Raw genomic sequence first — 27,727 nt, forward strand, 5'->3', positions numbered from 1 at the left:
AAATTGAGCTCATGTACTTCAGCACTGTTTGTGTTGCCATAGCACTGGAGTTGTTTGGACCTTGTCTGTTTCTTTAATCCTTGGTCAGATCTCAATCCCTGGCTTGAGATCAGACTTGTTGAAACAATCGAGCTTGGCCTGCACTTTTGGCAGCATTAGTGCAAATACGTTATTCTACAAGCCTAAACGTGGAAGTGGCTGTTAGAGCTTCCTATATCACATTTATGTACACTGTTGGTCTTAAATCATGCCCCCATCGGACTGTTGGGGAGGGTGGAGGAGGACAGCCACCTCCTCGAAGCCCTTTGTGATAGGGGAACAGCGACAGCCTCATCATGAGGGGCTGAGGCTTTTAGGAAGGGAGCCCTCACTTCCTACGTGCTGCTGTGTCAGGAAAACCATATGGAGTGACTTAAATCACATCTGGGGAAAGTTACTTGCTGCGAGAAATTCTGGGGTGTGTTCTAGCAGTGCTGTCACTGGCAAGTGCCAGGGTGATGGTGATTGTGAAGGATTTTAGTGAAAATGCCTTGGGAACAAAAATCTTTGGATGAAGTTTCTCTTTTTTCACCATTTTTTAGTTTTTAGTCTGCCTGCACTAAGTTGTTCAAGAATTCAAGAAAGCGATTTTCTGATTTCTGATGCAACGCTTGTGGCTGTCATAGGAGTTTTCTCTGATTTTGTAGGATGGATTTAGAGGCATGGCAAACACTTCATTTTTATTGCTTGGGGTGAGCAATGTATATTTTTAATTGTAACTCAGCTGAAGGATAGATTGAGATATTTTTAGGAAAAAAAAAAAAAAAAAAGCTAGGGACTTGCTGGCTCTTTACTTCTTGTTTTTATTCCAGTCTCCAGAGTCTGTACTAATACCTGGCTGGTGATGGACTGTCCTACTCAGACACTGAGCTGCTTTCATTTATAGCTGTCTGACAAGTTGATTGCTTTGTTTGTTTGCTTTCCCAAAAAAGAGATGAAAATGGCTCTGTTAGCACTTCCCGTTTTCTCTATGGATTTCTTAATTTGCTTAAATTCATTCTTATTCTTATGTAGAATGAAAGAACATGATGCGAGGGAAGGATCAGGGTTCACCGTTTGTCTGAATTAAGGCAAGGACTTGTAGAAAAATAACATCTTTATAAGGAAAAATGTGTAAAAGGTGATAATATGTAACTGTTTAAGAGGAATTTGACAGAAAGTGGGGAGAAGGTAAGTCAGGTACGGCACTTTAGCTGGCAAGGAAACCTTTGCCTAACATAGCCTTTGTTTCCTGTAATGAGAATTAAAAATACAGGGCTCTGCTTGCTCACACTGCATCCTTCCCTGGTTATTTAGCTGGAGTGAGCTGTAGCTTTCAGTGGGGAGAACAGGAGTTGTAGGTGAACAATAGCCACTGACAAAATTTTCTCCACATGGAAAAATAATTCCCTGAAACAAAAAACACAGAGGTATAAGAGGCAATGAACTTGGAATAGGATCTCCTGTATTGTTAAATAGGATTTTACTATATCCCATAGCAATTAATTCTTCAGTGATAGCACTTCCTCATTACACCTTAAAGGCATTTGGAGGTATTGATCACCTGAAAGCAATTGCCTAGGAACTGCTATTCCTGTGGGCAATAGGATAAGGTGCATTTCACAAGCACCAGACCCCTTTTCCTTTCTGTCTGAGCAGCAGTCCCCAGCTAAAATACTTCATCTGTGTTTGCCAGGCAGTTCCTGTGAGGTGCTGTGCGAAGGAGACTGCTCCAAAGGCTGCAGCCCTGGCTCCTGCGCCTCGTGGCTGCCGCACGACGGAGAGGAGACTACAATTCCCATAGTACTTCCACATACTGGCACTCCGCTGACATCAGACGCTGCATGGCTGGGACTGGTTGTAAAGCGAGGAGAGCAAAAATGTAAGCTCGGTGTTTCTTTCGCTTCTGGAGCAGGGGCCTTCGGCAGCGTAGAAATCTTTGCCTGCCGGGGGAAGATTTCACTTGCTGCGGAGGTGCTTGATACCTGAAGAAAACCTGAGGTGACACTGAAGGGCAAGCCACCCGCGCTGCTCGTGGCGGTGCTGCTGCAGCTCTGGGACTCCCCAGGTCTCGGGACAGCTGCGTGGAGTCCTCGCTTGATGCCCGGGCTGCCAGTTGGGCTGGGTGGGCCGTCGCCTTGCCCTCTGCTTTCCACTCTTCCTGACGGGTGGAGAGGAGACGCTGGCCATAGCCTGGCAACGGCTTCGTCTGCGTGTAGTAACCGGCTGCGCGGCGCCGGTCCCATGGCAGCGCTGGTAGGAAGGGGAACGAGGTGCAGCGGAGGCACCGGCTGAGCTACACCAGCGGACTCACAAGCCCAGGGATCGGCTGCTGCAGTGTGTACAGCTGGTGCACAGCATCCCAGCGCCTGCACCACATCCTCAGTGGCCCGTGGCGGGGTTGGGGGGACCATCCCCACAGGTTTGTCTCCGGGGAGCTTGATTCTCGCAACAGGGAGAGAATTAAGAGGGTTTTGTTGTTCTGTCTGAAGTCGTGCTGGTGTTTTAGGGAGCTGGAAAGCAGCTTTGCAGTGTAGTATTGCTCGGGTTGCTCGAATGCTGCAGTTTAATCGCTTGCTCGCCTGGCAGTGCCCAGCCTTTCAGGAGATCCCACACTACGACTGCCTGGCAAAAACAATTCTCCAAACACAAACATTGTGCAGTGTGGACCGCCTGAGCTTTCTATAGTGGCAGTGAGGGACTTACAAAGTGGGTGGGAAACTTGGGAACGCTTACTGTTGCCCTTACTCTGAGACACTTAACTTTTCAAGCAGGTAATAGTTTTCCCTTAATTCCTGTTAACAGTTTAAAACTGTTAAATGGCCTTGGGATGTTATTTGCTGAAGTCTGCAGGCTTGAAGACTGTTTACTACTTGAATTTTACAGACAGAAGATGTGGCCAAGAGGGAAAAGCAGCTTTATATCTAATCATAGCAGTCTAATGAAATTAGGAGACAAATCTCTCTATAATGATATATAGTGTTTACAGTTCCTTGTACTGCTGACCTTAAAAATTCAATTTGGCCACATATGCTGGTTTGTAACTTCAGAAAGTTTATTTTGATACATGAACTAATTGACAACTTGAGCATTTATATGTCTGTTTAAAAATAACTCTTAAAAAATACGTTTGCAAAGGCATTTTCAGTTAATGGAGTTTAAATTGTTGTGGACAGTTCACCTGTCCAAATGAATCTGGAAAAATATTTCCTAACTTCATTAGGAATTTTGTATTCCTAAACAAAGAGGTTTACTGGGAGTATGTCAGTACCAACAGTGCAGTTCTGCAGAAGCATGTCTGGAAGGATATCATCTGCATATTGCTTTTATTTTTAATGTGCTTAAACCACCTTTGGGTTAGTTAGCTGTGACGTGAGGAGTTCAGAAGCCAGTGCCTGCCTGTGTAGCAGTGCCTTGTGTTTCCCTGCTCCACCAGGAGGTGATGGCTGTGACACGTGGTAAAAACTGAGCTGAAGGGGAATAAATAGAGGTAGCTGCTGTTAAGTTCCTTTATATTTCCATGAAGCCTACAGTGCCTATTTTATTAATTAAAATACTTAAGCATATTTGTCAAATATTTTGAGTATCATACCCTGCTCACTAATAAAGGTGTTAGAGTAAACTCTCACTACTTCTGTAAAACTTTCCCTTCCCAGTCCTGAATCTGACCTTCTGGCTAAGGACATCCCACAGCTGAGTTGTGCCTGCTGCTCTTACAGCTGGCAACTTCGTGTCAGGGCTTTGTGAGTTGTGGGTTTTCTTTTTTAATTGGGGATTGGTGTGGTAAGACTTTATAAACAAAAACATCCTCTGAAACTCCAGGGTAAGGATGGGAAGCTTAAGTCACTGCCTGCAGATGGACTTGGAAATCAGTAGGGCTCTGCTCTTTGAGGTACTTGGGGTTCTAGAGTTTATAGATCATTAAAAACAACACTGGTAACTCTTGTTTGTTTAAATGAATTGCAGATTAGGACTTTGTTTCTTAGCTACCAACTGGCAAAGCAATTCCTTATTTTTTTTTTTTGATAATAAAGAAAAAATTGCAGCAAGTGGAGAGGTTACAAATTTGAATTTCTGAAATTGAAAACTTCAGGAAGGTTGAAGTTACAGCGCTTGCACCTACACAGCCCCACTTCTTGTGGATAAATCTGTATTGTGTGGCTTCCCAGGTGCTTCATTGGCTTCATTTCTTGCCATTGACAATCTTAAGTGTTTATATTCATTTGTAGAAATGTTCTGCGTGTTGATTTTTATTTTCTATTTATTTTTTTGGCCAAGGAAGAAGCACCTCACAGAGGTAGTGGCATACTATTCCAGGAATGATCTTTTCATAAAGTTGCAGTTGAGGGGCAGATGGGAGATCCATCCTGCAGCAGAATTTCAGTCTTGTGGCTTTGTAAAGCAGACAGGCCTAAACATTAAAAAGTCCAAACCTGGTGTGTCAAAAAAAGAAATGAGGGTCTTCAGACTTAGCACTTTACCCTTGGAAACTGATTTCTACAACCTGTAAAGGCTCAGGTAGGGGAAGTGGAAGCTTTTATGCCCTCTTTATGATCTACTTACAATATTAAAGTGATGTTTCAAATTCTTTTCCCCCCTATGGTTTGTTTTAGATGTAGCCCTGATGCTGATACTCTTCCATGCTGACATCAACATGGGTGCATGTGCACGAAGCCTCTCTAGGAGGGCGATGTAAATCCTTCAGAAGACACTGTATTGTATTATTTTTGAAAAACAGGCGTTCAGGTTGGCAGAGCTCACGTTTATCATCGAGGAGGAGCTCAAAGTTAAGCTTCACCCTCAAAGTTTGTTCAGTCAGCACAAGAAGGTTGTCGAAGCGTGTGTGTCAAGACGTGTATATAATTATAGCGGGGATCACGTTATCCTTGTCTTCACCAAGATTCAGGGCACGTGGGGGCAGAAGCTCAGAAACCAGACTGGCTGCATATATCTTGAGAGGTCTCACTATTTACTGGGCTCACTATTTACCAGGCTCATTTGAAGTTTCTGGTGTTAACTTTAAGAAGTGCTGATGGACATTACACTGGCATAAAGGGTTGGGGTACTGTTCTTTCAGGATACTGAGGGTTATGTATTTGGGGAACCCGTCCTTCCTCTGGTAAGCTTTGAACCATCGGTTAAATGCTCTGAAATTGTGGGAGAGGTGGTGAGGTGTCTCGGCAATAATGGATTTCTGTAAATGCTACAGAATTTGACAGGTTTACACAGAAGAGAGCGTCCTTGTACAGAGAAAGGCTTCTGAGTAACTTCAGGCATTCATCGTGGCCTGCTAATGCAGCCCTATTATCACGAGCTCTGTGCTGGTGGCCCTGAGGAGGAGAATTGGGGAGGTCACAAGGCTGCAGTAGGGGCGATGCTGCTCCTACAGGGGTCTTGGGGCAGGGCACAAACGTGGAGGAAGGAAGCCAGTCTCTGGTGTTCTCTGCTGATGGAAGAGTGGTTTCCTGCAGGTGCTGTGTTTGTCGTCGTTCATCTTTTCGCTCATAGTTCTTGAACAGTGTCAGAAGAAAAAAGGAAAAGTTAAAGTTAAAAAGTTTAAATAAATAAAAAAAAAAACTTTAGTGTTAGGTCAGAGGTTGGACTGGGTGATCTTGGAGGCCTCTTCCAACCTAGATGATTCTGTGAGGATGTATTGGCTGGGGCACAGAGATTGCACTATTACCTCTCTTTTGGACAGCTGTATGAATTTAAAACTTGGGTGTTTCAAGCCAAGCCTGTGGAAATCCCACTTTTAAAGCTGCACGTAGTTGCAGTGTGTCACAGAGGAGAACATTTCGGCTAATCACTGCAGGTTTCATTAGGTCTGCTTTGGCAGGGGAACAGCTAATAAATAACAAGTAGTTAAAAGCTTTGTAAAGGTTAGCAGCTTAAATGTACTGACCATCACTGGTGGTGTAAAGAGACTGCTCATCACCTCTCCTGAAAGGAAGATGTGCAGGAAAGGCAGCACCAGGAGCAGCTGTGTGCACCTGAATCCCTTCAGTCTCCAATCATAGCTTAAACCCTGCGTTGTAGGGGCCACGGAGCTTTTTTCAGGAGTTTAGAGGACATCAGTGCATCAAATGTGCACTGAAGGCCACTTGGTCCAAGAGCTGCAAGCTCAGTGCTAACTAGAAGCATCGAGGTGCCTACAGGACGCTTCCCAGCACTGTTCCGCTGCTGGTTGCGGACTTTGCTGTCTGTCTGAGCATGTTTCTCTGCTAAAAGGTGATGGAAATGCTGTAGGAATCCCCAAAAAGCTGACTATCGAGAACTGGTTAAGTAATTCATCCAGCTCTTTGCCTGTTTCCAGCACCTAAACGAGCTAAATGGAGACAAAAAACACCACTTGTTGCTTCCACCAACTAATTCTTTGTGTCAAAAAAGATGAGATTTCAAGCCTCGTGCAGTTTAAATGTGGGCTCTGCTCTGCTGCATCCCATAACACGGGCAGCTGATGCTCACATACAGACGCAGGCGTGTCAGTAAGCAGCAGCAGCTTGACAATCTGCTTCCCAAAAGGGAAGCACAGAAGGGTAGACTCTTAACGTGTGTGAATGCAAGTGCTGCTCGCCCCGTCTGGGCCTCCATGTGACCCGTGGTCAGCAGCTCATGGCTGCCGAGCTTATTTTGTCATGGGGGATCTCAGCAAGAAAGGGATATTGTCATCGTTCTGTCAGCATCTGAGATGTAGGTGATCGTGGAGGAGCTGTGGGCATGGAAAGGTGGTGGGAGGAGCAGTGAGGGGCGGCTAGAAAAGAGTTTTATGCATAACAAGAAATACATTGACCTGGTAATGGTTGTTCTTTTTTTATATTATTTAATAGGTTAAATCTGTCCGTAAGAATCTAAATTTCTGCTTGCCTGGCAATGCTGCATACGGCAGAGAAGAGAACTGGCATTCTGCTACCAAGGACATGGTCAAGCCAAGTGCCACAGTTGGTCCTTACAAGTCACAGGTGAGTCCAAAGAGTAAGTTTGCTTAAGGGAACAGAAATAAATACTTCTATAATATGTTGGTTTTTTCTAACTACGTGTATTGAATAACCGCATACAAAAAAATAAAACTCCTCCAACACAGAAAATGAAGAGAGTGCTCCGTTACAGCCAGAGCAGATCTCACTGCGTGTCAGTGCAGGAGATTAATCCTCTGCTCATGGCAGTCAGCAGTTCCTCATCCAGCTGGGCTTTGACAGGAGACATTCAAGGGCATTTGTGAGACTCACCACAAAGTCTTCTGAAGAACAATTACTGGAAATTACTCTGGATAAAAGTTCTTTGACCGTAAGAAGTGAACATGCTTAAATGTCAGTGCTTAAAACAAACAAACAATTCCACAGTAGCCCTTGAGTGTGCTTAATGGTAATGGGGCTATAGGACCCCTGTATTGAGCAAGCATCTCAGAGCTGTGCTCTCTGTAGGATTTTGACCCAGCTGTCAAAGGAAGCAAGTCTTTCAGAGCTCTCTTATTCTCAGAAAAAGTTTCCAATGCTTTGCTGGGAAGGAGCGTTCCCTTTTGTCCTACTAAGCCCGTAGGAAATTGAGATTTAGAAGGAAGTCTCCAGTAACCTGCCATCGTTGTTTTTTTTGTCCCTAATATCATGAGATCTGAATAACAGGCCTATTTTCTCCCCCGTTTGTAGTTCTTATGTATCCTGGTCACCTGTTTGCATCCCTGCTGTTTAGTTCGAGGTATCACAAGAAGGCAACTTGTAGAATTCTGATTTTTTCACTAGTTTGTTTCAGAGAGTTACTAGCAGTGCCTCCCAAACGGTTAACTGGTTTGTGTGCTGTAGGTAAGAGTTCTTAGAGTTCTTAGTCACAAACACAAACAAAACCCACAATACTTTATCATATGTTTGGTTTCTCTTGCCAGGAAAAACAAGAAATAAACACTAAACGCTTATCCTGCCAAGAAATCAAAGAAGAATACACTCGATATAGAAGCAGTAATGCTGTTGTGGTGCTGTCACTTACTGGCATCACAGATAAAGTTTGACAGCTGGTCACAAAATGCATCTGTGAGCAGTGCTCTGCAGTGGGCCAGTCCTGCAGCTTTAGGATCCATGGCTGTAAAAGGACTTTTTCCTGATTTAGCTCAAATGTTTTTCTGGTAAATGCTTGAGTTTGCTTAATCCTCAGTTGTGATGAGCTTCCTGGAAGCTGAAAGCCCTCTGTGTGCATCTGAAGATACAATATTAGATGTCTCGAAAACAAAACAGTGTGCCCAGTTATGTTTGCAGAGAGAGCTTAGCATATACACGCTTCCATTTTCCAGGAACAAACTGAAGCTCTGTCTTGTTATGCTTTGGAAAAAAAAAAAAAAAAAAACCCTGAGATAGTCTGTGTAGGTTTTAGATAGGGCAAGTCCCTTGTTGTTGTTTTGAGAGGTAGTTGAGTGGGAGCAGAGGTTTTCCCATGCTTTGCAGAGTGGGAAGAATAAAGTAAGAACCAGACTGCAGGAGTTGCCACTTGGTTTTGTTGGAGACAGCGTTTTGTTCATTGATTTACTTCATACATTTTTTTTAAGGTTGAAATTTGGAATGAAAGACATTTGTGCTTCTGCAGACAGCCCTTTGATTGCAAGGCCTGTTAGGGAGATTATCACTGTCTGAACCTCAGCAGAGAAGCTTGAAAATAAAACAATCAGGCAGCACGTTTTTTCCTCTTTATTTTTTACTCTAACTTGCGACTAGTTTGTACGTAAAGCCCAGGTGAGATTTCCCAGTTAGTTTGGAATTTTGTTGAACCAGATCAAAGGAGACTTCAGCGTTTTGGAAGTGCAGACTGATGGGGATGTGTGTGGGGTATGTGAAATGCCTCCTCTGCTGAGCTGTAGTCACATTGTCCTGCACAACTCCCATTAACAATGACTAATGGCTCTGAAAATAAAAGATACATCCAATAGTTACAGGTCCTATTTTTAACCTATGCAAAAGTATTTTTATACTTTAGCCAAGGAGTGTGATTTATCCCCATGCTTTGATTCCAAGTGGAATAAACAAGACCAGAGCCCAGGCACTGGCACGTGCTTGCTGATGCCACTAAATTGTTCTAAAAGTTCTGGCCCTGGTGAGCTCCTGCTTTCCTAAATGATACCTGGGCACGATTTGGGAGCCACCTGCAGCAGGTCCTTTGGGTGCTGTGCGCCTCCCTGTCTCTAAGGGTTCAGCTGAACAGCATCGTGCCACTGGGTCTCTGGGAGATGAAATATGTCTTGTATGGGATGTATGTGGAACAGTACAGAAAGCATCCACTCTATAGGATGATACTGCCTCTAAAATAACTTGTTATTTAATAGGGGTTTGTTTGGGTGTGTGAGGCAAGGTTGTAGCAACTGATAAGCCCTCACTTTAAGCTTTTTTCCATTCAAGTGTGCTGCAGTGTCAAAGGGCTGCTCAGTCCTGCTCCCAGTAGGAGCAGGCTTTGCCAGGTAACGCTACGTTTTCAGACTTAGAGTCAGGAAGAGAGCCTTCTGAGGCTCTGGCAGCTTTCACTAAATCAAATTCTGGCTGAAGAGTTGTAGTAAGCAAGGTTTCACTGGTCTACTATTGAAAAATAGTCACATAAAGAGAGAAAAAATAATTTCACTTGGTATTTTCTCTTTTAAACAGATGAGGCATGAGGTAGTGGTCGATATTGAGTTTATTTTTATATTATTTAGTTAAAACTGACTTTTAAAAAGACTGTCAGTGACTCTAGAGAGACTTAAAACACAGCTTCACATTCAGTCAGTGTGAATTTCTCTAAAGCTCTTTGTTTCATTTTGGCTTGTTGAGAGCTTTAGAGCTATTTCTCCCATAGCAAGTGCCAGTCTCGCAGAGCTGGCAATTTTGGCCACATAACTATGATTTTAGTGACAGTGCAGTTCTTAATCTTAAAGCCATAAAATGAGATTTTAGTAAAAATTTGAAATGTTTTTAAATACAAGGACCCACCCATTGTCATAGCACTGTTTCTTCTTTTCATATTCTGGTATTAACACTTTTCAGGATTTTAAGTACATGGGTGAGATTTCTCTACAGTTATTCAAAAAGGATTTAGCAAACAGTTTGTTTTGTGTGATCTAAGGCTAGTTTGACCATGCTGATGAAAGGTGTTTTTCTGTTTTTTAAAGCTTCCCTGCCAAAAAAAAAAAAAGTTAAATCTGTCGTTCTGTACTTTCTATAGTTGCATTTGAAATGGAGGAGGCGAAGTGTATCTTATCCTCAGTCTTAAAAGAGCTCTTGCTCTCCATCCTCTGCAGCCAGGTAGCCAGAGTTCAGCATGGCTTTTAAGTGCTAGGATCTCAGATGAAGCTTTCAGCTGTGGTGCCTCTGGAATTTTTCCTGCTGACAGGTTGTACACAGAGGGGCTGAAGGTGAGAGATTAGTGTAAGGAAGGGATTCCTTTTATGCAGCAAGTTGTGTGTTTTTTTTTTTGTTGTTTTTTTTTCAGTCTGCCTACTGACTGTTCACTTACCAAGAACACGAATTTCTGAGATGGTTTCAGGAAGGTGGATTGAGTTACAGAAACTGAAAGGTGGCATCTTGAATGAAACGCATCTTGAAATAGGAAATCCCCTCGATAATTTTTTTTTTTAAGCTGAGATGTTGGTGTTTTTCTTTGCTCGAAAAATCACCACTTACTAAGAAATACTTCTAGAAATGGTTGGGGAAAAGAGGCAGCTAAATCTTCTCCTTGGTTTACACCTTTCCCTCCCTCCTGTGGCCTCTTGCAGCTTCTGCTACAGCTGGCTGCTTCTGCTGGTGTTGGTTTGAGACTCCCAAACCTCACTTGCAGAAGAGGAGTTGGTACCCTGTCTTGACTGGGGAGCTTTACTTAGGAGAACAGAAGGGACCTAGTTCAGTACAACATTATATATGAATTTATATTTTTTTCAGGAAAGCTTGAGGTTTTATTCCAGGACCAGTACTCGAAGAGAGGTTACTTTTCTTAACCCCACTTTTCTCTGAGGTTTACAGATGTCCTTCCCTGCTTACATGGGGCTCTCTGTAGGAATATTTCGGTTCTCAGGGTGTATAGCAGGGGTAACTGCTGTACTGTTTTCCCAGAAGGGATGTGGATGCCTGTGACATGTGCGTTTCCAGTCATATAGGCTAGAAGACTCTGAGCTTGTCAACTTGACACTCAAAAACCTACAGTGTGAAATCTGTAGAGAATTCCTGTTATTGTACAGTAAATAATCTTTATTTCTTACTTTCTTATTTTTAGGAGATGCATAATCTTGTCAGATTTGGACTACCTTAAGGCAGGGAAAGGAAGAAGTTTTAGACAGTATCCTCTTATAATACTTACGTTTCATTTTCCTGACAAATTATTTAGCTCCTCGTATAAAAGACAAGTTTAACTTTGCCCTTACTGCTCACTGGCATAAACATCTAATGTTAACAATTTTTCCCTTTTCAACATAGGTAAATAGCAAGAAACAAAAAATGGACACTCAAATATTTTCCCCATTACTAGGGGCAATTACTAGCACGCCACCTTCGTTGGAATCTTCCCAGCTGTATAGCGACTGGTCAGCATGTGGAGAAGACAACAGCACAAAAACATCTTTGCAAGACTGCACAAAAAAACGGTATGAACCTTCTTGGCATAATCTCATGGTGGTGTTCTGCAACACTGAAATTGTTCCTGAGCAGCACGAGTGGGATTCTGGATTGTTTCAAGAAGAGGTTATGGGATAACCTTGCCCATTTTGGCCTTACAGTACTTGAAGGGGGCTTAAAAAAAAAAAAAAAATGGAGAGCAACTTTTTATGTGGAAGTTGCTGCTAGGACAAGAGGGAATGGTTTTATACTAGAAGAGGGGAGATTTAGATTAGAGGTTAGGAGGAAATTCTTCACTCAGAAGGTGGTGAGGCCCTGGAACAGGCTGCCCAGAGAAGCTGTGGGTGCCCCATCCCTGGAGGTGTTTAAGGCCAGGCTGGACATGGCTTTGGGCAACCTGGTCTAGTGGATGGCACCCCTGCCTGTGGGACAGGGCAGTCTTTAAGGCCCCTTAAAGGCCCAGCCCAAGCCATTTTGTGATTCTGTCTTCATTAGACCCTCAGATTACTGTGTAGTAGTTGGTGTTGAGCTTGTGAGAAAAGATGAGGGAGTCTGTGTACGTGTATCTATGTAAAAACTTAAAATTTTTGGTAAGGATAGTACAATTTCATTGCTAGGGAATGAAATGGGAAACTGCCGTGAGAACTCCTTTAAAAACAAACACAAAAACCCTCTCCTTCCTTGCCCCATCACTCAGTGCTGCAGCTCATAACGATCCTGCCTGGTGGTGCAGTGTCATGGAACATGAGCAGTACGGAGGGTGCTGGACACAGATCAGATGTCAGTGGTACCCATTTGCTTCTGAAAGCAGAAATACATGCAGCACTGCTCTTGTCGCAGCCTACTGTCTTCATGTGCCCTTGACTAATGCACTCAGGTTTTCATTTTATAATACATTAAAAAATGTGTTTCGAATGTTGGCTGAATGCAAAGCCCTTTTTGGCTTGCATCATGTAATAACTTGAACCATGTATTAAGAATAAATAAGTGAACTTTCAAGTCAGCTAAAATTAGCTGGTTTACTACACAATTTCCTTTTCTTGATGGAAAAGATTAATGTTCTCTTCTGAGGTTAAAAGCCTTGTTTTCCCCCTAATTAAAACAGACAGCTTTAAAATGCTCTCAGAGAGGGGAGGATCGCTGAGTTCTCTGTAAATTACAACAGGCTTCCTGATTTGCACTTCTCTTGGGTTCTCAACCTTAAGACCAAAGCTATTTTATCGTTATAGCCCTCCCTTGGATGTCTTATGGAGTCCTCTATGGTAGATCTCTGAAAAGATCACCATAATTCTTTAGCATTTGACACATACATCACTTTGAAACTTATCAAGGAAAAAAGGCAAAACCAGAAACAATTTAATTCCTCTGGAGAAATTCACTCTGAGTCCTGAGTATTGCAGGCACTTGTGATCCATCTGGTCTTAGTAATGCAGTAAAATTATTAAAGGGACAGAACGAGGCTGGGCAAATCTACCATGTCCACTGACTACCCCATGTCAGTAGAGAGTAAATAAAACTGCTTTTTGGTTGTGATAAGTCAGGTGGGCAGACAGAAAATCATGACTTCTGTAAAATCATGAGTTATATAAGGATTGTGAGGAGTAGGGAATGAGTTTGTAGTATACAAACTAGGATAGCTACTATGGTTTTATTGTATACTACAATTAAAATTGGAATGTTTATGCATTTCATAAGTTGAAATAATTTAAACAGTGAATTGATATTAGGCTTCTCACTCCTTTTGTCTTAATAACACATGCTGGCAGTATAATACTGCCTTATTTTGGGGGTTGGTTGGTGCAGACTGACTAGCTTTTGACACTTGCTACCAGTGCTGCTGTCGGTGCTAGCATTTCTAGTATCAATCTCGCTGTATTTAGAGTCACAGAACGTCCTGAGTTGGGTTTGTATAAGGGAAGGGATAGTTGAACACTTGGTGTTGTCACAAACACTTAACAAAATTCTGAGTTTTCCAGCATGGGATTACAAAGTGGTTCAATAGGTCTTAAAAATAAAATTTCATTTAAAAAGTGATTAAGATTAAAACAGTGGATCTTTGATATCAAAATTGAATAAATCAGAACCCTCAAGATTTTGAGAGTGATGATTGTATTCACCCTACAAAGCAAACTGTCAAGATTTGAAGAAATGTTGTGTTCAATGAAATAGTTGCATTGATTGGGAAGAGGTCTTTTGGTGCTCCTGTCTCTTCATGTAACAGCTAGAGAAATCTGCAGTGAGGCAAGAACTTAAGAATTAGGAAACAACAAAAGAACTTGGTTCTTTTGCTTGTTTTAGGCTATAGAATTCACAAATGCAGGAAGAGATTTCTGTATATTGCTGCTGAGAATATATTAAATTCAGAACACTTAAGAGATGCTGCTAATGCAAGTTAAAGATCAAAACTAATATTTTACCTTTTTCTTTTACATGTTTTGTGTAGGAGAAAGACGTACTTATGTAGACTTCGTATTTTTTTCAGGGCACAAGTAAATCTTCCTTATTCTGGCAGTGGCCCTGATATGTTTGGGCTCGTGTCGAGCATTTTAGAAGAGCCAAACAAGGCAGAACCAGTTACAGATTGGTAAGTTTATTCTGAAAATTCTTTTATGTTGCATATCACTCTTGCATTCTTTTATCATCCATACACATTTTGAATGATTTCATAGAATTTTAGAGGTAAGGGTCTTATAAATGTCCTTAGATGTGAAAGCTTTTTTTTTTTTTAACAAGCGGTCAAGGTAAACTGTTAGAAATGAAAAATTTGTAGTCTCATCTCAAAGCATTTGGAGGAAAAACTTTATTTAGTCAAGTACCTATTATTTTAAAATGGAGTCAAATCTAAAATGTTGAATCTAAAACCTCCAGTGATGAACATATATATATATATATATATATATATATATTCAATTATAAACATCAAAGAACAATGTTGGCAGTCAGATCTCTTATTGAACTACAGCAGGAACTTCCCTGCCCTGAAATTTTGTAGGAGAGCTGTGTGTGACTAGAATGTAACAGGGGGACTGTGTTAGGGGCAGAAACCAACCCTGAGATGTGAACTATTGCACTGTATAAAAAAAGTGTTCAATTATTGCTGGAATTTTGTTTAATTTTGTTACAGGAATTCTCTTTCAAGATTGTTCCCACCAATGTGGGGACCTGATCTTGGGAACAATGGTGAATTCTCAGGGCTTTCATCTAAGCACTCTGGAGAAAACAAGGATCTTTCAAACCTGATGTGCACACAGAACTACTACCAAGAGCAGCTGCAGAAATCGTGTGATGTGGAGATGCTGCACAGAGGGTTAGAAGACCTTCATCTCCTAGAGTCTTGGCTTTCTCCATCTGGCCCTTGCACTCAGCCTGATAACATGCTGAAGAACAGTTATCCTGACAACTCTTCTTTCCAGAACAATAATTCAATTAACCAAGAAGGGTATTCATTTCCCAGTGCCGACTATAATCAGCACTTGTGCAGTTACAACCACACGAGGTTAAATGGGGACTGTGAAAAAATCAGTCCCCGTTTTAATTTTTCTTCTAGAAACAGACTTAAAGACGATGCTAGCATTCAGAAAGAGTATTGGAAAATCGAAAGAACAAGGAGCAACATCACGAATAATGACACACATGAACAAACTAAATATTCCTCTGATCTTTCCAACCAGCCTGTTGATGACTCCTGGGATAAAGTGTCCCAGGACAGCCACTTCTTTTCTAAAAGATATGAGAACTTTACAGCTGCTCATAAATCACAGTCATCTGTTCACCCATCACTATATTTTTTCAATCAACCATCTAAAGAAAATTTTTCTGGAGTGACAAACAGAAAACCACAGGAAAGCCACATGCAAAATGGTCATCAGAGCTTTACTTTGGGGGATGCTTTTAATAACAATGAATCTAAGATCCATGCTAGTCCTAAAGAGTGCTCTCATAAAACTTCGGAGTATGATTTGTCTGTCATAAATATGCAAAATGGGAGTTATTCGTCATACCACACGTGGCTGGATGGAAAAACTGCAGGTCCAACAGCTGCATCGGATGTTATGTATGGAAAGCAGCTGATAACAAGCCCCCAGTCATCTTCTGGGGTTTCAACCATGTCTGGTGGTTCTCCCACCCATCACTCTGTAACACACTCCTCCTACTTCTCACAGCTCTCCCCCGTCCTCCCTTCAAGGAAGGATGGAAGGTTACACCCTTCAAATGGTGTTTCTAATAATTTGGGACTTTCTAATTTCATCTCAGAAAACCAGAAGCAATTGAAACCCTTTGGACGCTCGCAGCACGAGTCCTTGACCAGTAAGGAGTGGCAGCACCGCAAATTCCCCACGAGTTTTTCATCCAGCTGGTTAACACAGCCCAATTCTGTGAGCGAAGACCCCGAGCTATTCCACAGATTGCAAAAAAAGCAAACGCAAGAAAACGGTAATAAAGATGATAGAAGAGGCAGAAGGAACTGGGTTCCCCATTTTGGATATGCAACCCCAAACCGCCCACAGTTCAGCGTGTTCCAAAAAAAGCCTGAACAGAATGGTGGTGGCATGTCAGATCTCATCAGTCCTCCTTTTCTCCCCTCCTTCCCACTGATGGCTGATTTTAAGCAAAATCCCGGCTTCCCTCCGTTTAATCACCACCTGTTTTCATCAGCAAATAACTTCAACTTCCCCCCTTCGCCCTTTCCATTCTCAGAACTTGTTGATCTTCTTCATTATGACGATTTTAACCGCTTGAACCCTTTCATCAGTGATCTGTTTTGTGGGGAAATAACCACACCATACTTTGCCTTTCCGACGCCGTTTAACAAGTACAGGCCGCCAAGAAATCGCAGCGGACCCGCTAATGAGCTTCATACCCACCTGGAGGAGTGTTACGAGCAGTGGAGAGCTCTGGAGAAGGAGAGAAAAAAGGTAAGCCATAAATAAATAGCTTTCTGTCAAAGCTGGTGATGGGATCAAACAATCAACAGAGAGCAGATGCTCTGGCACTTCTGCGGAGCAGAGGGTTCTGTTGTCACACTGTTAGATTTAAATACTTCAGGTGCTATCTGAAACATTTATTTTCCCTTTCCACTCAGACAGGGCTGCTGACACGACATTTTTCTCCATTAACCTGCAATATTTACTACAGCAAACATAAGTGTCACTGGCCAAAGCACTGAATTATCTTTAGCTTGGATGCTGGTTTTTAGTTTTATGGTCAATAAGAGATCACCAGCTGCTTGATACTCATTCAGTACGCTTTTGTTATGATTCTGGAGCCACTGACCATATGTGATGATAAATAGGACCAGTGCTAGCACAGGTGATTCTTGTAGACTGGTGTTTTATGCACCTCCGTGGTGTAGATGTTTATATTATGTTCAGGAATTGCTTTTCTTGTCCCACCCTATTTCTCCACAGCTAGATCTTTAAGTGATGTATTTGAAACCCAGGTTCTCCTTTTCCTTAGCGCAGTCACTTAAAGAGAAACAAGATAAACTTGTGTTGTTTTTTATTTAATTAAGCTAACAGTCATCCTCAAGTGTTTTTGTTTCTTCTTGTTTCTTGTTTTTACTAAATCTTTGGCTTAGTTAAAAAAAAAAAAAAAAAGAAGGAAAATAATCCTGGGCACCCTGTACACAGCTGTAGAAGACACCTGCAGTGTCTTGAGTGGACGTGATTTCTCCCAGAGGTTCCCATTTGTACCTCAGATTCTCTTTAAGAAATTCTGTCTGTGAGGGGACCATGCTCCTAATAAATGTCTTACTTCTAGGAGTGAAAGCTCTGAGCTCCGAAGGAGCAGGAATTGCTTCCCCAGGAAGAGTCAAATCTCCTAACTCTGCAGCAGGTCTTGGCAGCTGCCCTGTTGCTTATCTACAGTCCCAGCAGATACACTGAGCGCCTGCTTTCTGCCTCTGGTAGGGAAGTCTCCCGACCCTTGGAGAAGAGGCAGGCTTCTGACCCAGCTGGCTCACTGGAGGGCACCTCTTTCTTTCTAGAGCTTTGGAGATCTACCTAGAACTGCTTGTCTTGTTTGCTCATGGATGCCCTTAACTCTTCTCTGCCTGTTCAGTTGTCAACCAGGAATTTGGTTGTGGCTCTTGTTTGGACAAATGCTGGTTGGCAGGGAGTAAAACTGTCAGCAACTGCTCTCATGCTCCTGACAGTCTGAACTATGCTAGGACAGTGCTGGGGCCTCTGTGTCAGTGTTGTTTAGCTCATTAGGATATTCATCTCACCTTTCCTTTGTCTGTAAGAAGGGTTTGCTCTTGAGGTTCTCGCCCTTTTGGTGTTCTCAGCCTGCATGCTCTCTGAAGAGGGTAGGCACAAACTCCTTGCGGTGGGACTTGTGTTAAAGTCTGACACAGTGAGCGTGGTTCTTCTACATCTCCCTCTTCTAGGGATCTGTCGTCAACAAAATATTACTAATTGCCCATTTGGAATTGCCTGCAGTATTAAATTGGCTATAGATTGACAGCTAAGAAACAACTTTTAGTGTTATTCTTGAATACTTGGTGGGGTTTTGTAAATTCGTGACCCTTTCTCCAACTTTTTTTTTCCTGAATGTCAGACTTCAAGAGTTGACTGTAAGTGCAGTCATTAAGCTCTATACTTAATGATCCTGTGTTAGGAGAAAACAGACACCCAGTGGTAAGGATGCTAGTAAAGCAAGAAGGAAGAGACTTCAGCACATGTTTTTAGTCTGAATGTGGACTTAACCTTACCCTGAACTGCAGCATGATACCTGATCTTTGTCCTCAGTCCCTTTTGTACAATGAAGAAAGACCAAGGTAGGGAATCCACTGCTAGTTTTAGCTCTTTTTATACTCCAGGTACAAGAAGCTCCTATCCAGGACCAGCTTTGGTGGTGCTTAGTCACTACTTGTGTTGTATACCATTTGGGCCAGCTCCTTTCTCAACAGAGAGTCTGGCAGCTGTGTTGATGACTTTCAGAGCCAATACCAGATTGTTAAATCTGGTTTAATTCTGATGCAATTCAGATGCAACTTGTGCTCCTGTGACCATCTGTTTCTTTTGTTATGATCATAATATGCAACGATAGATGCAGTGAGAGACAGAGTTTAAATAACTGGTATAGAGAATAAGAAAGGCTCTGCCTTAGCCTATGCTCAAGGTTGGTTAAAATAAAGCTGCCCAGAGAACTTTATTCTAAGGTTGAGCTGAATTACATAAATATTCTTTTTCTGTAGCTGGCTGTACATCTAGACATAGTTGGGAGTGTTTTTGCTGTGAATGCAGTCAGAAGCAAAGATAGGAAGCGATCTTCTAATGCATTTGAGAGCTCTTAAATGAAAACCTTGGTTGTAATTTTGTGCTGCTTTCAGACAGTTAAAATGGGTATTCATTTCCCCTTCAGACTGAGGCTGACCTCGCAAGAAACTTCCCAGGAAAGCGCGTATCTAGCTCAAACAACACTCCTGTGTCTCGGCTGCCTGCTAACCCATCCCGCGTCGATCGCTTGATCGTTGACCAATTTCGAGAACAGGCCAGGGTAAGATTTCTTGAAATATTGTCTGGTGAGTTCTAATACCTGGTTAAATGCTTCATTTCTCTTTTTTTTTTTTTTTTAATTTTAATAGAGGGTTATAAATAGTTAGCGATTTTGGTGTTTTCAATGTGTCTGGTAGGTGCTCACCTTGATAGGGAGAATGGAAAGGCTTCGTGGTGCCCCTGTGCACAGTAACATACACGCGACGTTGGAACACCACAGGGAAGCCATCCACGTAACACAAGCGAGGCGTAAGGATGAGATTGTTAATGCTGCTAATCCGCAGAGACCAGGAGCGCTGCGCTATAATAATGAGAAAGGTAAATACTTTCCATCTGGTAGTTCTTGGAAAATATTTTCTGAAGATTTAACTATGAAAATAAATTATTTGAATTATGCAGCAATTCTTTTATCTTCAGGGAAAAGGAACAGTTGTAAAAAGAAGTCTAAACCTGCCACTTAGGTAAAATTGTTTGTTTTTTGAAGAGCTTTTTTTTTGTTACTACATTAAACACTTTGAGGCCTTCTCCTCTTTAATATAAGACAGCTATAAAATCTGTTTAGTGATATTATCTAACCAGATGTAGTTCTTAAATCAAAATGTACTCGTTCTTAAGTTTATTTTTTTTTATTAGTGCTGTTTGGCTAAATCTTTTTCTCTTTAGCTTATAAGATAAAAAATGTGTTGGTGCTGTATTACTTCATGGTGTTTACCTTATCAAAGTCACAAAACCACCAGAAATTAGACTTTCTAATTCCTAACTTCTGTTAAAGTAAAGCCAGAATAATTTGCATCAGAAACATGTATTTCTGTAGAGACATTGTGTGCTGTTCTGCAGTGTTTTTCTCAACTGTCACAGCTGCTATTTAACTAAAAGATTAACTTCAAGAATTTACCATAAGTCTGTTTTCTAACTGACTTTGAAAGCATATTAATTGCTAAAAAGTTAACAAACTGTATCTCGTTATGTATTACAAATTGCTATTGGCAAGCAATTCTTAGAAAGTAGCCATACGATATAGAACTGAGGGAATTATGCTTTACATACTAATTTTTCTGCGAGTTGGACAAAGCAGACTTTGCTAAAGTGGCATATTAATTGGAGGAAATGTGCTCATAACACAAACATTTTCATCTACTACTAATTTATCAGTACTAAGGCACAACGAGGAGAAGTTGCATTCCCTTCTAATAGAGTAGGGTACATGGTAACTGCTGTTCAGTGTAGTGACTGTACAGCTGCTACCTCCAAAACCTCAATGCTTAAAGGTGCAGATCATTACTTTTCTGCAGAAAATACCCATCTCAGGAAAAGGTTTCCAGAGGGGACTCCACTTCCCTGGCCTCACATGGATCCATGCGCAGCGCTGGCCTGCGGCTTTGTGGGATAATTTTCCTCATAGGAGGGGAAAGCTTAACTGTAAAGAGTCAAAATACTTAGTTTTCATGAATTAGGTGTCAAGCATCTTCTTAATTATGTCATATACTTAAAAGTAACAGTCCTGTAAGCAAACCACTTTTAAAAAAAAATACTCTGAAAGTTGTATGATATGATTTGAAATGCAAGTATAGGGCAGGAAGTAAACATCTTACAAAGAAAACCCAACACCAACCATGTTTTTGTAACACTTTTTTTTGACAACACAGTCAAATTACGTGGAACCATTATGTCAGCTGTTCTGTGTTGCACTTGTAGTTAAGAATTGCAATTACTTCTGTCGCTAACACTGACGTTTCTAATGTTGATATGGTTCTGAAGAAGAGTTGTGCTGCTGTTGCTTGTCAAAGTTTAGTCTAAATTGCACATAGAAAAGCCTCAGGTCTGTTTTCTGCTGTGAAATAATTTTGCCCTGGGTTCTGCTGCTGATTAGGTAGCCAAAGTTCGGCAGCAGGTCAGTGCTGCTGGCAGGTAGGCAAAGGAGGAAAAAGGGATTGCCTCCAGCTCCTCTGGCTGGCCTGAACTAGGTACTTTACTATCATACTTGTTTAATATCATTGTAGATAGAATAATTAAGCCTAATTAATGTTATCAACGGAGACTATCGCAGGCATGGTGATTATGCCAGTGAATTTTAAACATGATTATGGTTGCTCGTAGTGTGAGATGTTAGAGCTATCGGTTGCAAGAGGGGGAATAACTGCTGGAATTCAACCGTTGCAGTAACAGGGTGCAATGTTAGCTGCTTCTTGGTCAACTTTTGTGTATTTTCAATATATTATCAGGCTTGTGTGCTAGTTTTACCCATAATATATTTTTTGGTTGCAGATATTTTGGCTCTGGCAGCTGCCATTAGAGAGTTGGCTGCTTCCACGCGCAAGGCTCGTACTGCGCTGTGGTGTGCACTACAGATGACTTTGCCAAAAACCTCTTTAAGCGGCCCAGTACAACAGGATGACATTGAAAAGGCCTTGCAAGAGCTTCGTCCCCCAAGCACAAGCACACAAGAAAGAAACAGCGTGGAGCATGAAAAAGGAAGTGAAAAAGAACAACCTGAGGAACCCATGAGGATTCTGGATTAATAACAAATACTTGAAGGGAGGAATAGGGATGAGGATTGAGAGGGAAGGGCAAAAGGCCTGCCTAGTACTGAGGGGGGCATTTTGATGGGCTATCGGGAAAGTGAAAGGGTTAAAAATAACCAATCAGTGCTGCAATTCTATTACTGTGATTCTGGTGTTGAGAGACACATCCTGTAATAGTGTTAATGCAATTTTAATATTGCTGGTTTTGCAATGTCTGCTACATAAGAATTTTATTATTAAGAGGAACTAAACAGTAGCTGAGCATTTCCTTGTCTGCTTATCCAAAGCTCTGTATCAGCTGTGACTCAAGCCATGACCCGAGAAACCAGTGAGACCGAAGTTAATTCTTTTGTTAATGATTTAATTTAGCATACTTAAAAGAAGAAAAAGCAACACATTTGAAAGGTATTTAATTCAGGTGTTTTTTTCTTTTGATTCTTTTGCACCATGATGTAGTTTCTTGAAGTGCCAAAGTGATCAGTAAGTAGTTTATATCCTGTCACAGAGCAGTCCACCTCCTGTAGTGTTTCTGTGAGCAGGAGTCGTTGATCATTCAGGTTATTGCTGAATTTGACGAGAACAATTGGTGTTTCCTGGTGATTCCATGAGATGCTTCAGCAGTTGTGCTGCTGATTCAGTTTCTACCTAGACCAACGTAGACTGAGATTTCATATCCTTTATTCCATATAACAACGTTTTACATCTTAAAAAAAAAAAAAAAAAAAAAAGATTTTGTAGATGTGCAGTAAGCACTGCATTAGTAGGCAATGTAAAATTGTCACTCAGGATTAAAAACTAGATGTATTGATTTCTCACTGGGTTCAGACCCGTGAACTAGAGAACATAATATGCACTTAATTAGAAAATATTTTTTGTTACTAATGGAAGTTCGTGGTACTATAATTTTTCAGAAACATTCCATATTTATTTTAATATGTTTATTGAATGTTTATTTAAAATTTGATTTTAGTAATATAATGTTGCATCTTTTGCCAAACCTTCCGAATAATCAGATTTAACGATTTACTCAGGAAATATGTATATTATAATATAAATACACACGTGGTATATAGGGATTTTGGGTGGGAAGGGATGTTTGCAAAATATTTACGCAAAGCTAACTATGTACTAGATTACCAAAGCTGTTTAATTCATTTTCCGCATGGAAGATTTTCACTTAATTGCTGTTAACTAGTCTCCGTTTTGTGGCTTAGACAATCAGAAGTGTCGTGTGTCAGTGTGGATGTTCAGGGTGAGAACTAGAAAGGGAAGAGGAATTCCAGTTTTGTTCGTAGGGCACGTCAATATTTTAATGCTTTAACAGCTGTCTTAATGGGACAGGATCTCTTAACATGTGCTTGTAACCAGCTGCGGCTCCTGGGTGCTGGGATATTGGCAGGTGGTTTTGGAGAGCAGGTCTTGTTTTAAAAGTCTATTAAGTATGAAGAAAGGTTGAAAGACAAAAATAAGGACTTATTTGTGTTCCATAATGTTCGATGTTAAATTCAACACTTTGTGGATAAATAGAATTGTCTCCATATATATGCACTTGCAAAATGTTCAGTAGTTTTGGATCTGTGAATGTTTCTAGAACAGATACAGACTCAGTAGTCCCATCCTTAACTGGAAGGAGGCAGTAACCACAGAACCCCGTAGATGCAAGGTTACACGAGCCCCTTTGTAATGCACTGAATAAAGCTCAAAAGCTGGTGTTGACGGAAATCAGAATCTTAGTGTAGCAAGATTGCTTTTTCCTAAAGAAAGTGAATTCAACTTAAATGAATATTTACAGCCTTAGCCTAAAAAAGAAAAGGTACTGAAGAGTTATTTTTAGTGTTTTCCTTGTGTGCGTGCAGTTTATTTGCACAAATTAATTTCAGAATTTGCTTTTGTGAAACTAATTAACTATACTTCACGGTTTAGAAAGTGGAGTCTGCAGTATTTCAGTTAATGACTAATCTTTAATTATGGTTACTGTGCTGACGGGAAGTCAGAATTTGGAAGCCTTGATCTGCTTTTCTGTTTACAGAACAATTGTGGTCCTGCGGGATTGCTTTGTGGTGGTGGATGTACAGGGCGTGGTAGGTCCTATACTGTATCGCTTGTGTGTTAATTATTATTGTGAGGGAATGTGGTCTTAATTGGTTCATACCATAGTTAATGTGCCTTCAGCCGTCTCAGTTTTCAAAACCAGTAACTGTGCTCACTCTGTCTTTTCCATTGCAGTTGAAAACCTCCCTTAAAAAGGGTTACGGTGGCTGCGTTTGGCTGCAGCTAGCACCTGGCACGCTCAGTCCCATTGCTCGTGGGACTGCCCAGCACAAAGCTCCATGGCTGCAGAGAATTATTGGGGTCAAATGTGTTCAGTACGGGACATCCCTCATCATGCCCCACACATGCAAGCACCATGTGCTCAAGCTTCACTTTGCCTTGCTCTGCTTTCCTCGAAACCCCAGGTCTTCATATCAAAATGATTTTGTGGCCATTTCTTTAAATTATTCGAATATGGATAGCCCCGGACCTATAAAGACCTATTTCAGAATATTCAGTTCCATTGTTTTCACACCCTTTTATATTTCAGGGGAAGTAGCTCTCTATTTTATCGAGTTGCCACTTAGAGTTGCAGTAGCTCTGTTGGCAGTCATAAAATATTTTTAGCTGCCTCGTGTTTAATTGTGCAACAAGGCACAAATTGTGTACATATTGCACTGAATTGTTGGTATGAATGAGTATAACACTTCTGCTTTTAGGGGCCAATCCTGTTCATGTTTTATTGACTTTGCTGGGAGCAGAGTTGAGGTGCTAGGTTACACTTCAGCCAGAGATGGTTTTGGTTTGGACTTGGGATTGATTTTTATTTTTTTCCATTTGTAAAGCAATCAGGTAAAAAAAAAAAATTAGCAATGGATCCTTAATGCTTTAAAATCTCCGATTCATATTCCAATACAAGGCGGATTTAAAGAATTCAAGTTACTTTGTGGCCTGTGTAAATAACTGGAGTCCTCTGATGATTCGACCTTACGGTTTCCCAGAAGAAAGGGGATTTGGTCCTGTTTCAAAGACCAAATGTTCTTCTGGTAACATTTCATACCTCTGCTTTTCTTCTGTATCCACGGAGTCCCCATGGCAGTTAAGTTAGTCTGATGGGATTTACGTAAACCAAAACTGAAGAAGTTGGTATTAGTTTGTCATTACTTACTAGAACACCACACAGGGAGATTGTTTTGACGGAGCTTTTTGAGGAGCATGTGTCAGGTTATGTAGTTCCTAAGCCAGCCCTATTGTTTTTTCTTCCCAGACTGACTCTTCTTCGTTGGTATTGGTATTTACCACTGCTGCTAACCTCTTTCCCTCCCTGCCTGGATGTGTATAATTGGAAACAATTTGCCTTACAGCTTAGGAACTGTTGCTCTGGGCATCATGAAGTCCTTGGATTCCTGTTAATGTTTCCCAGTGGTGTAGCAAACTCATGGCAGAAGATGTAGGTTGGTTGACCTGAAGGCTTTCTGAGGAACTTGCTGGCTTTTTGGCCTTCACTGTGTCTTCAGAACAGTGTGGAAATGCTCTAGACTGTAGTGGAAAGCTTCCTAGCCTTACTCCTATGCACTTGTCCAGAAGTGACAGTGAGCACACTTTCCTGGGGCTGTTTGATCTGCTGTCCAGGCCTTCTCATGCTCAGTTTGGGGAAATACAGAAGGAAAGGGGAGCCACAAGAAGGAAGGGAACACTGAGGCACTGGAAGCCTTCCTTCCAGAGGAGAAAATCACTGTGTGGTTTAGCTTGAGACTTCCCTTGAGCTATCTGGTTGTGGGTTGTTTTTTTAAGCAGCTATTCCCCAAGTGAGAGCATTCAGCTCTGCTCAGCACGATGTATCTGGTATCTGATTTATACGAAGTCATAGCTCTAGATCTAGGATGTGGGACTTTTTTGGTCTAATTGCTGTGAAGATTATGCAACTAACAAACCTTAAAGTAAAATGTATTTGTTTAAAAGTTACCTTCTTACCTTTTCTGAGAGCCGACTTTTTGTTTTATTCTCTGTTTGGGAACTGTGATGTCAGAATGCTGCATTTTGGAGCAACCCAAAGCAGTAGGGCTTTGAGTTTTTTGTTCTTTGTATCTTTATTGCTCTGAGAGTATATATGATAAAAAATTTATTGCCATGATATCCTATAGATTTTTTTTCTAATAATGTCATTAAAATGGAAAAAATTGAGTTCGGGATTATTTAACTTTTCAAGATTGTACATTATGTTGGACACGAATAAGGTATATGGCACCTTGGTGAATATATGAGAGCAGATGACTTTGGAATATATATTTTTTTATTTTTTTTTTAAGTAGATGCATTTGCAATTAGGCTACTGAGGGGATGGGTGCAGTCCTGCTTCCACTGAAGCCAGCAGCTTTAACAGATTTTTGTCTTTATCTGTCTTTGTCACTCTCCTGGCATGGTAGCTCGAGTTAGGTAGGCTCTTTGTAAATACAGCCTTAGTAGTTCACCTTGAACATTTGATATTGAGAAACTCCGGAAGGATGTGTTCCTGACCTTTTTGATAAGGTTTCTCCCTCTGCTGACAAACTTGGGATTAGCAGGGTTGGTTTGCTTTCTTTTAAAGCTGAGGAATGTACCCACAGCTGAAGCTTCGGCTGGGTTGAATCTGTGGGTTTCTGAGAATTTTGCACCTTGTTTTATCCCGACTCGCTTGGATGGAAAATAGAGCCTTAAGCATACCAAGACCTTGATTTATTTCCTGTGCAGTTTATTGGTCTCTGTCACCAGCACTTTTTTGTCTTGTGGAATGTTCTATACAAATCAGGCACCTCCTCGTAGATTGCTTTCTAATTAAGAAAACAAAAATCACTTTCCTGATCGATTTTATCAGTTGCGTAAAATGGAAGGTCGTTTATTTTTCTTCGTTAGCAATACTGAAATCAAAGGTGCAAAAAAAAAAAAAAAAAAGATGCATTTAATGTTTGTCTGTGCTGTTACAGATTGGAAGTGTATGGGGTTAGGAGCAACTTTTAAAAAACTTGAGGAACTGGAGCTATAAATCCTCTCTGCTTGTTTGCCAAATGAACGTTAAAAAGGAAATTATTTGCAAATAGTGTGTCAAAAGTTTGTTAGAAAGAATCAACCAGAGTCAACGTAAAATCATTGCCAGATGAAAGTTGCTTTACATTTTTTTTACTGTATAAAATACAACCAGTTCAAAACTTGTTTATGCACAGTAATAACTTAAGGAGCGTAATTTTTTCACAGAATTAGGCTATTTCTGATATGTATGGGAAAAATAAGTTTCCTTTTATTTTTTATGGCGGATATACAAAGATTTAATAGTGTCTATATTTTAATATACTATTTGGTGTCTGAAGTATCTTTTACATGCTTGTTGGTCAAACTCATTTACTTAAAGTAGTAAATTTTACACTGCTGGTGTTGTATTACTGCAGGAGGGTTTTGTGAGTTGATCCGTGTGATAGACCCAACAGAAATATGTGAAAGTATAATTTAGCTTAAAAAAAGGTCAATTGCTGATTATAAAAGATTTTAATCGTTGGCCAATTTTGGCTTATTTAAGTATTTCTGTAAAAACAACTGTGGATGTTGAATGAACGCTGCAGAAATCTTACTTCTACCTCTTGTGTGATGTTCTTAAAATTATACTTCACACATCTCTTTGGGATGTACTTTGACGTTACAGAAAGTTGGTACACCTGAACTTGTGAATTTCATGTGCTTTCTCTTTTTTTTTCCTGTTAGTAGTTTCACGTGGAACACCAGGATGCCTTGTGGCTGAGGCTAGGTTCTGTTCACTCGTGTAAAGTAGCTTCAGGCAAGCTGTGCACATTCACGCACCGTTTCTGTTGAGCAAAAGGTACAGCAGTCGAGAGATGAGGTTTGTGTTACATGTGTGAAAGTCTTGGAAATATGAGAATTCTGTAATAAATCATGGCCAGTGTAATTTTCTAGTCTTTTTATGTACACGATTGATTCCTTTTATTTAAAAAATCAACTGTGTTGTATGGATGTCCCTAATAAATAGTTACAGCTCCTTGTTTCGTTTAGTTCAACTCTATTTATCAGCTGCTGTTCTCCATGGGGATTATTTTGTGGGCAATTCTGCCACAAAAAA

The 27,727-nt window shown here is 40.9% G+C and overlaps 1 protein-coding gene across 3 annotated transcripts; it reads left to right on the forward strand.

The window, feature by feature from the left end:
* The first annotated feature begins 1,756 nt into the window (after positions 1-1,756).
* On the forward strand, positions 1,757-27,675 carry LOC309874653 (uncharacterized protein). Of its 3 annotated transcripts, XR_014316878.1 has the most exons (9): positions 1,757-1,900; positions 6,846-6,977; positions 11,433-11,599; positions 14,053-14,154; positions 14,695-16,486; positions 18,936-19,070; positions 19,207-19,387; positions 21,335-21,996; positions 27,355-27,374. XR_014316878.1 is itself a non-coding variant. In XM_082753037.1 (8 exons), the coding sequence occupies exons 2-8, from the start codon at positions 6,936-6,938 to the stop codon at positions 21,586-21,588; spliced, it is 2,673 nt and encodes an 890-aa protein (XP_082609163.1). In that variant the 5' UTR covers positions 1,757-1,900; positions 6,846-6,935; the 3' UTR covers positions 21,589-27,675. The 3 variants fall into 3 exon arrangements, 2 of the variants coding, with proteins under 2 accessions (XP_082609163.1, XP_082609164.1); XM_082753037.1 differs by having other exon boundaries at positions 21,335-27,675; XM_082753038.1 differs by lacking the exons at positions 19,207-19,387; positions 27,355-27,374 and having other exon boundaries at positions 21,335-21,552.
* The last annotated feature ends 52 nt before the right edge of the window (positions 27,676-27,727 follow it).

This window comes from Aythya marila (assembly GCF_965140915.1).
Source record: "Aythya marila genome assembly, chromosome: 2".
NCBI classification, from domain to species: domain Eukaryota; kingdom Metazoa; phylum Chordata; class Aves; order Anseriformes; family Anatidae; genus Aythya; species Aythya marila.

Bases quoted from the DNA above. Each gene is read 5' to 3' on its own strand.
- LOC309874653 (XM_082753037.1), top strand. From the start codon at position 6,936: ATGGTCAAGCCAAGTGCCACAGTTGGTCCTTACAAGTCACAG. The intron at 16,487-18,935 runs GTAAGCCATAAA...TTTCCCCTTCAG, and splicing joins TGGAGAAGGAGAGAAAAAAG to ACTGAGGCTGACCTCGCAAG. The intron at 19,388-21,334 runs GTAAATACTTTC...TTTTGGTTGCAG, and splicing joins GCGCTATAATAATGAGAAAG to ATATTTTGGCTCTGGCAGCT.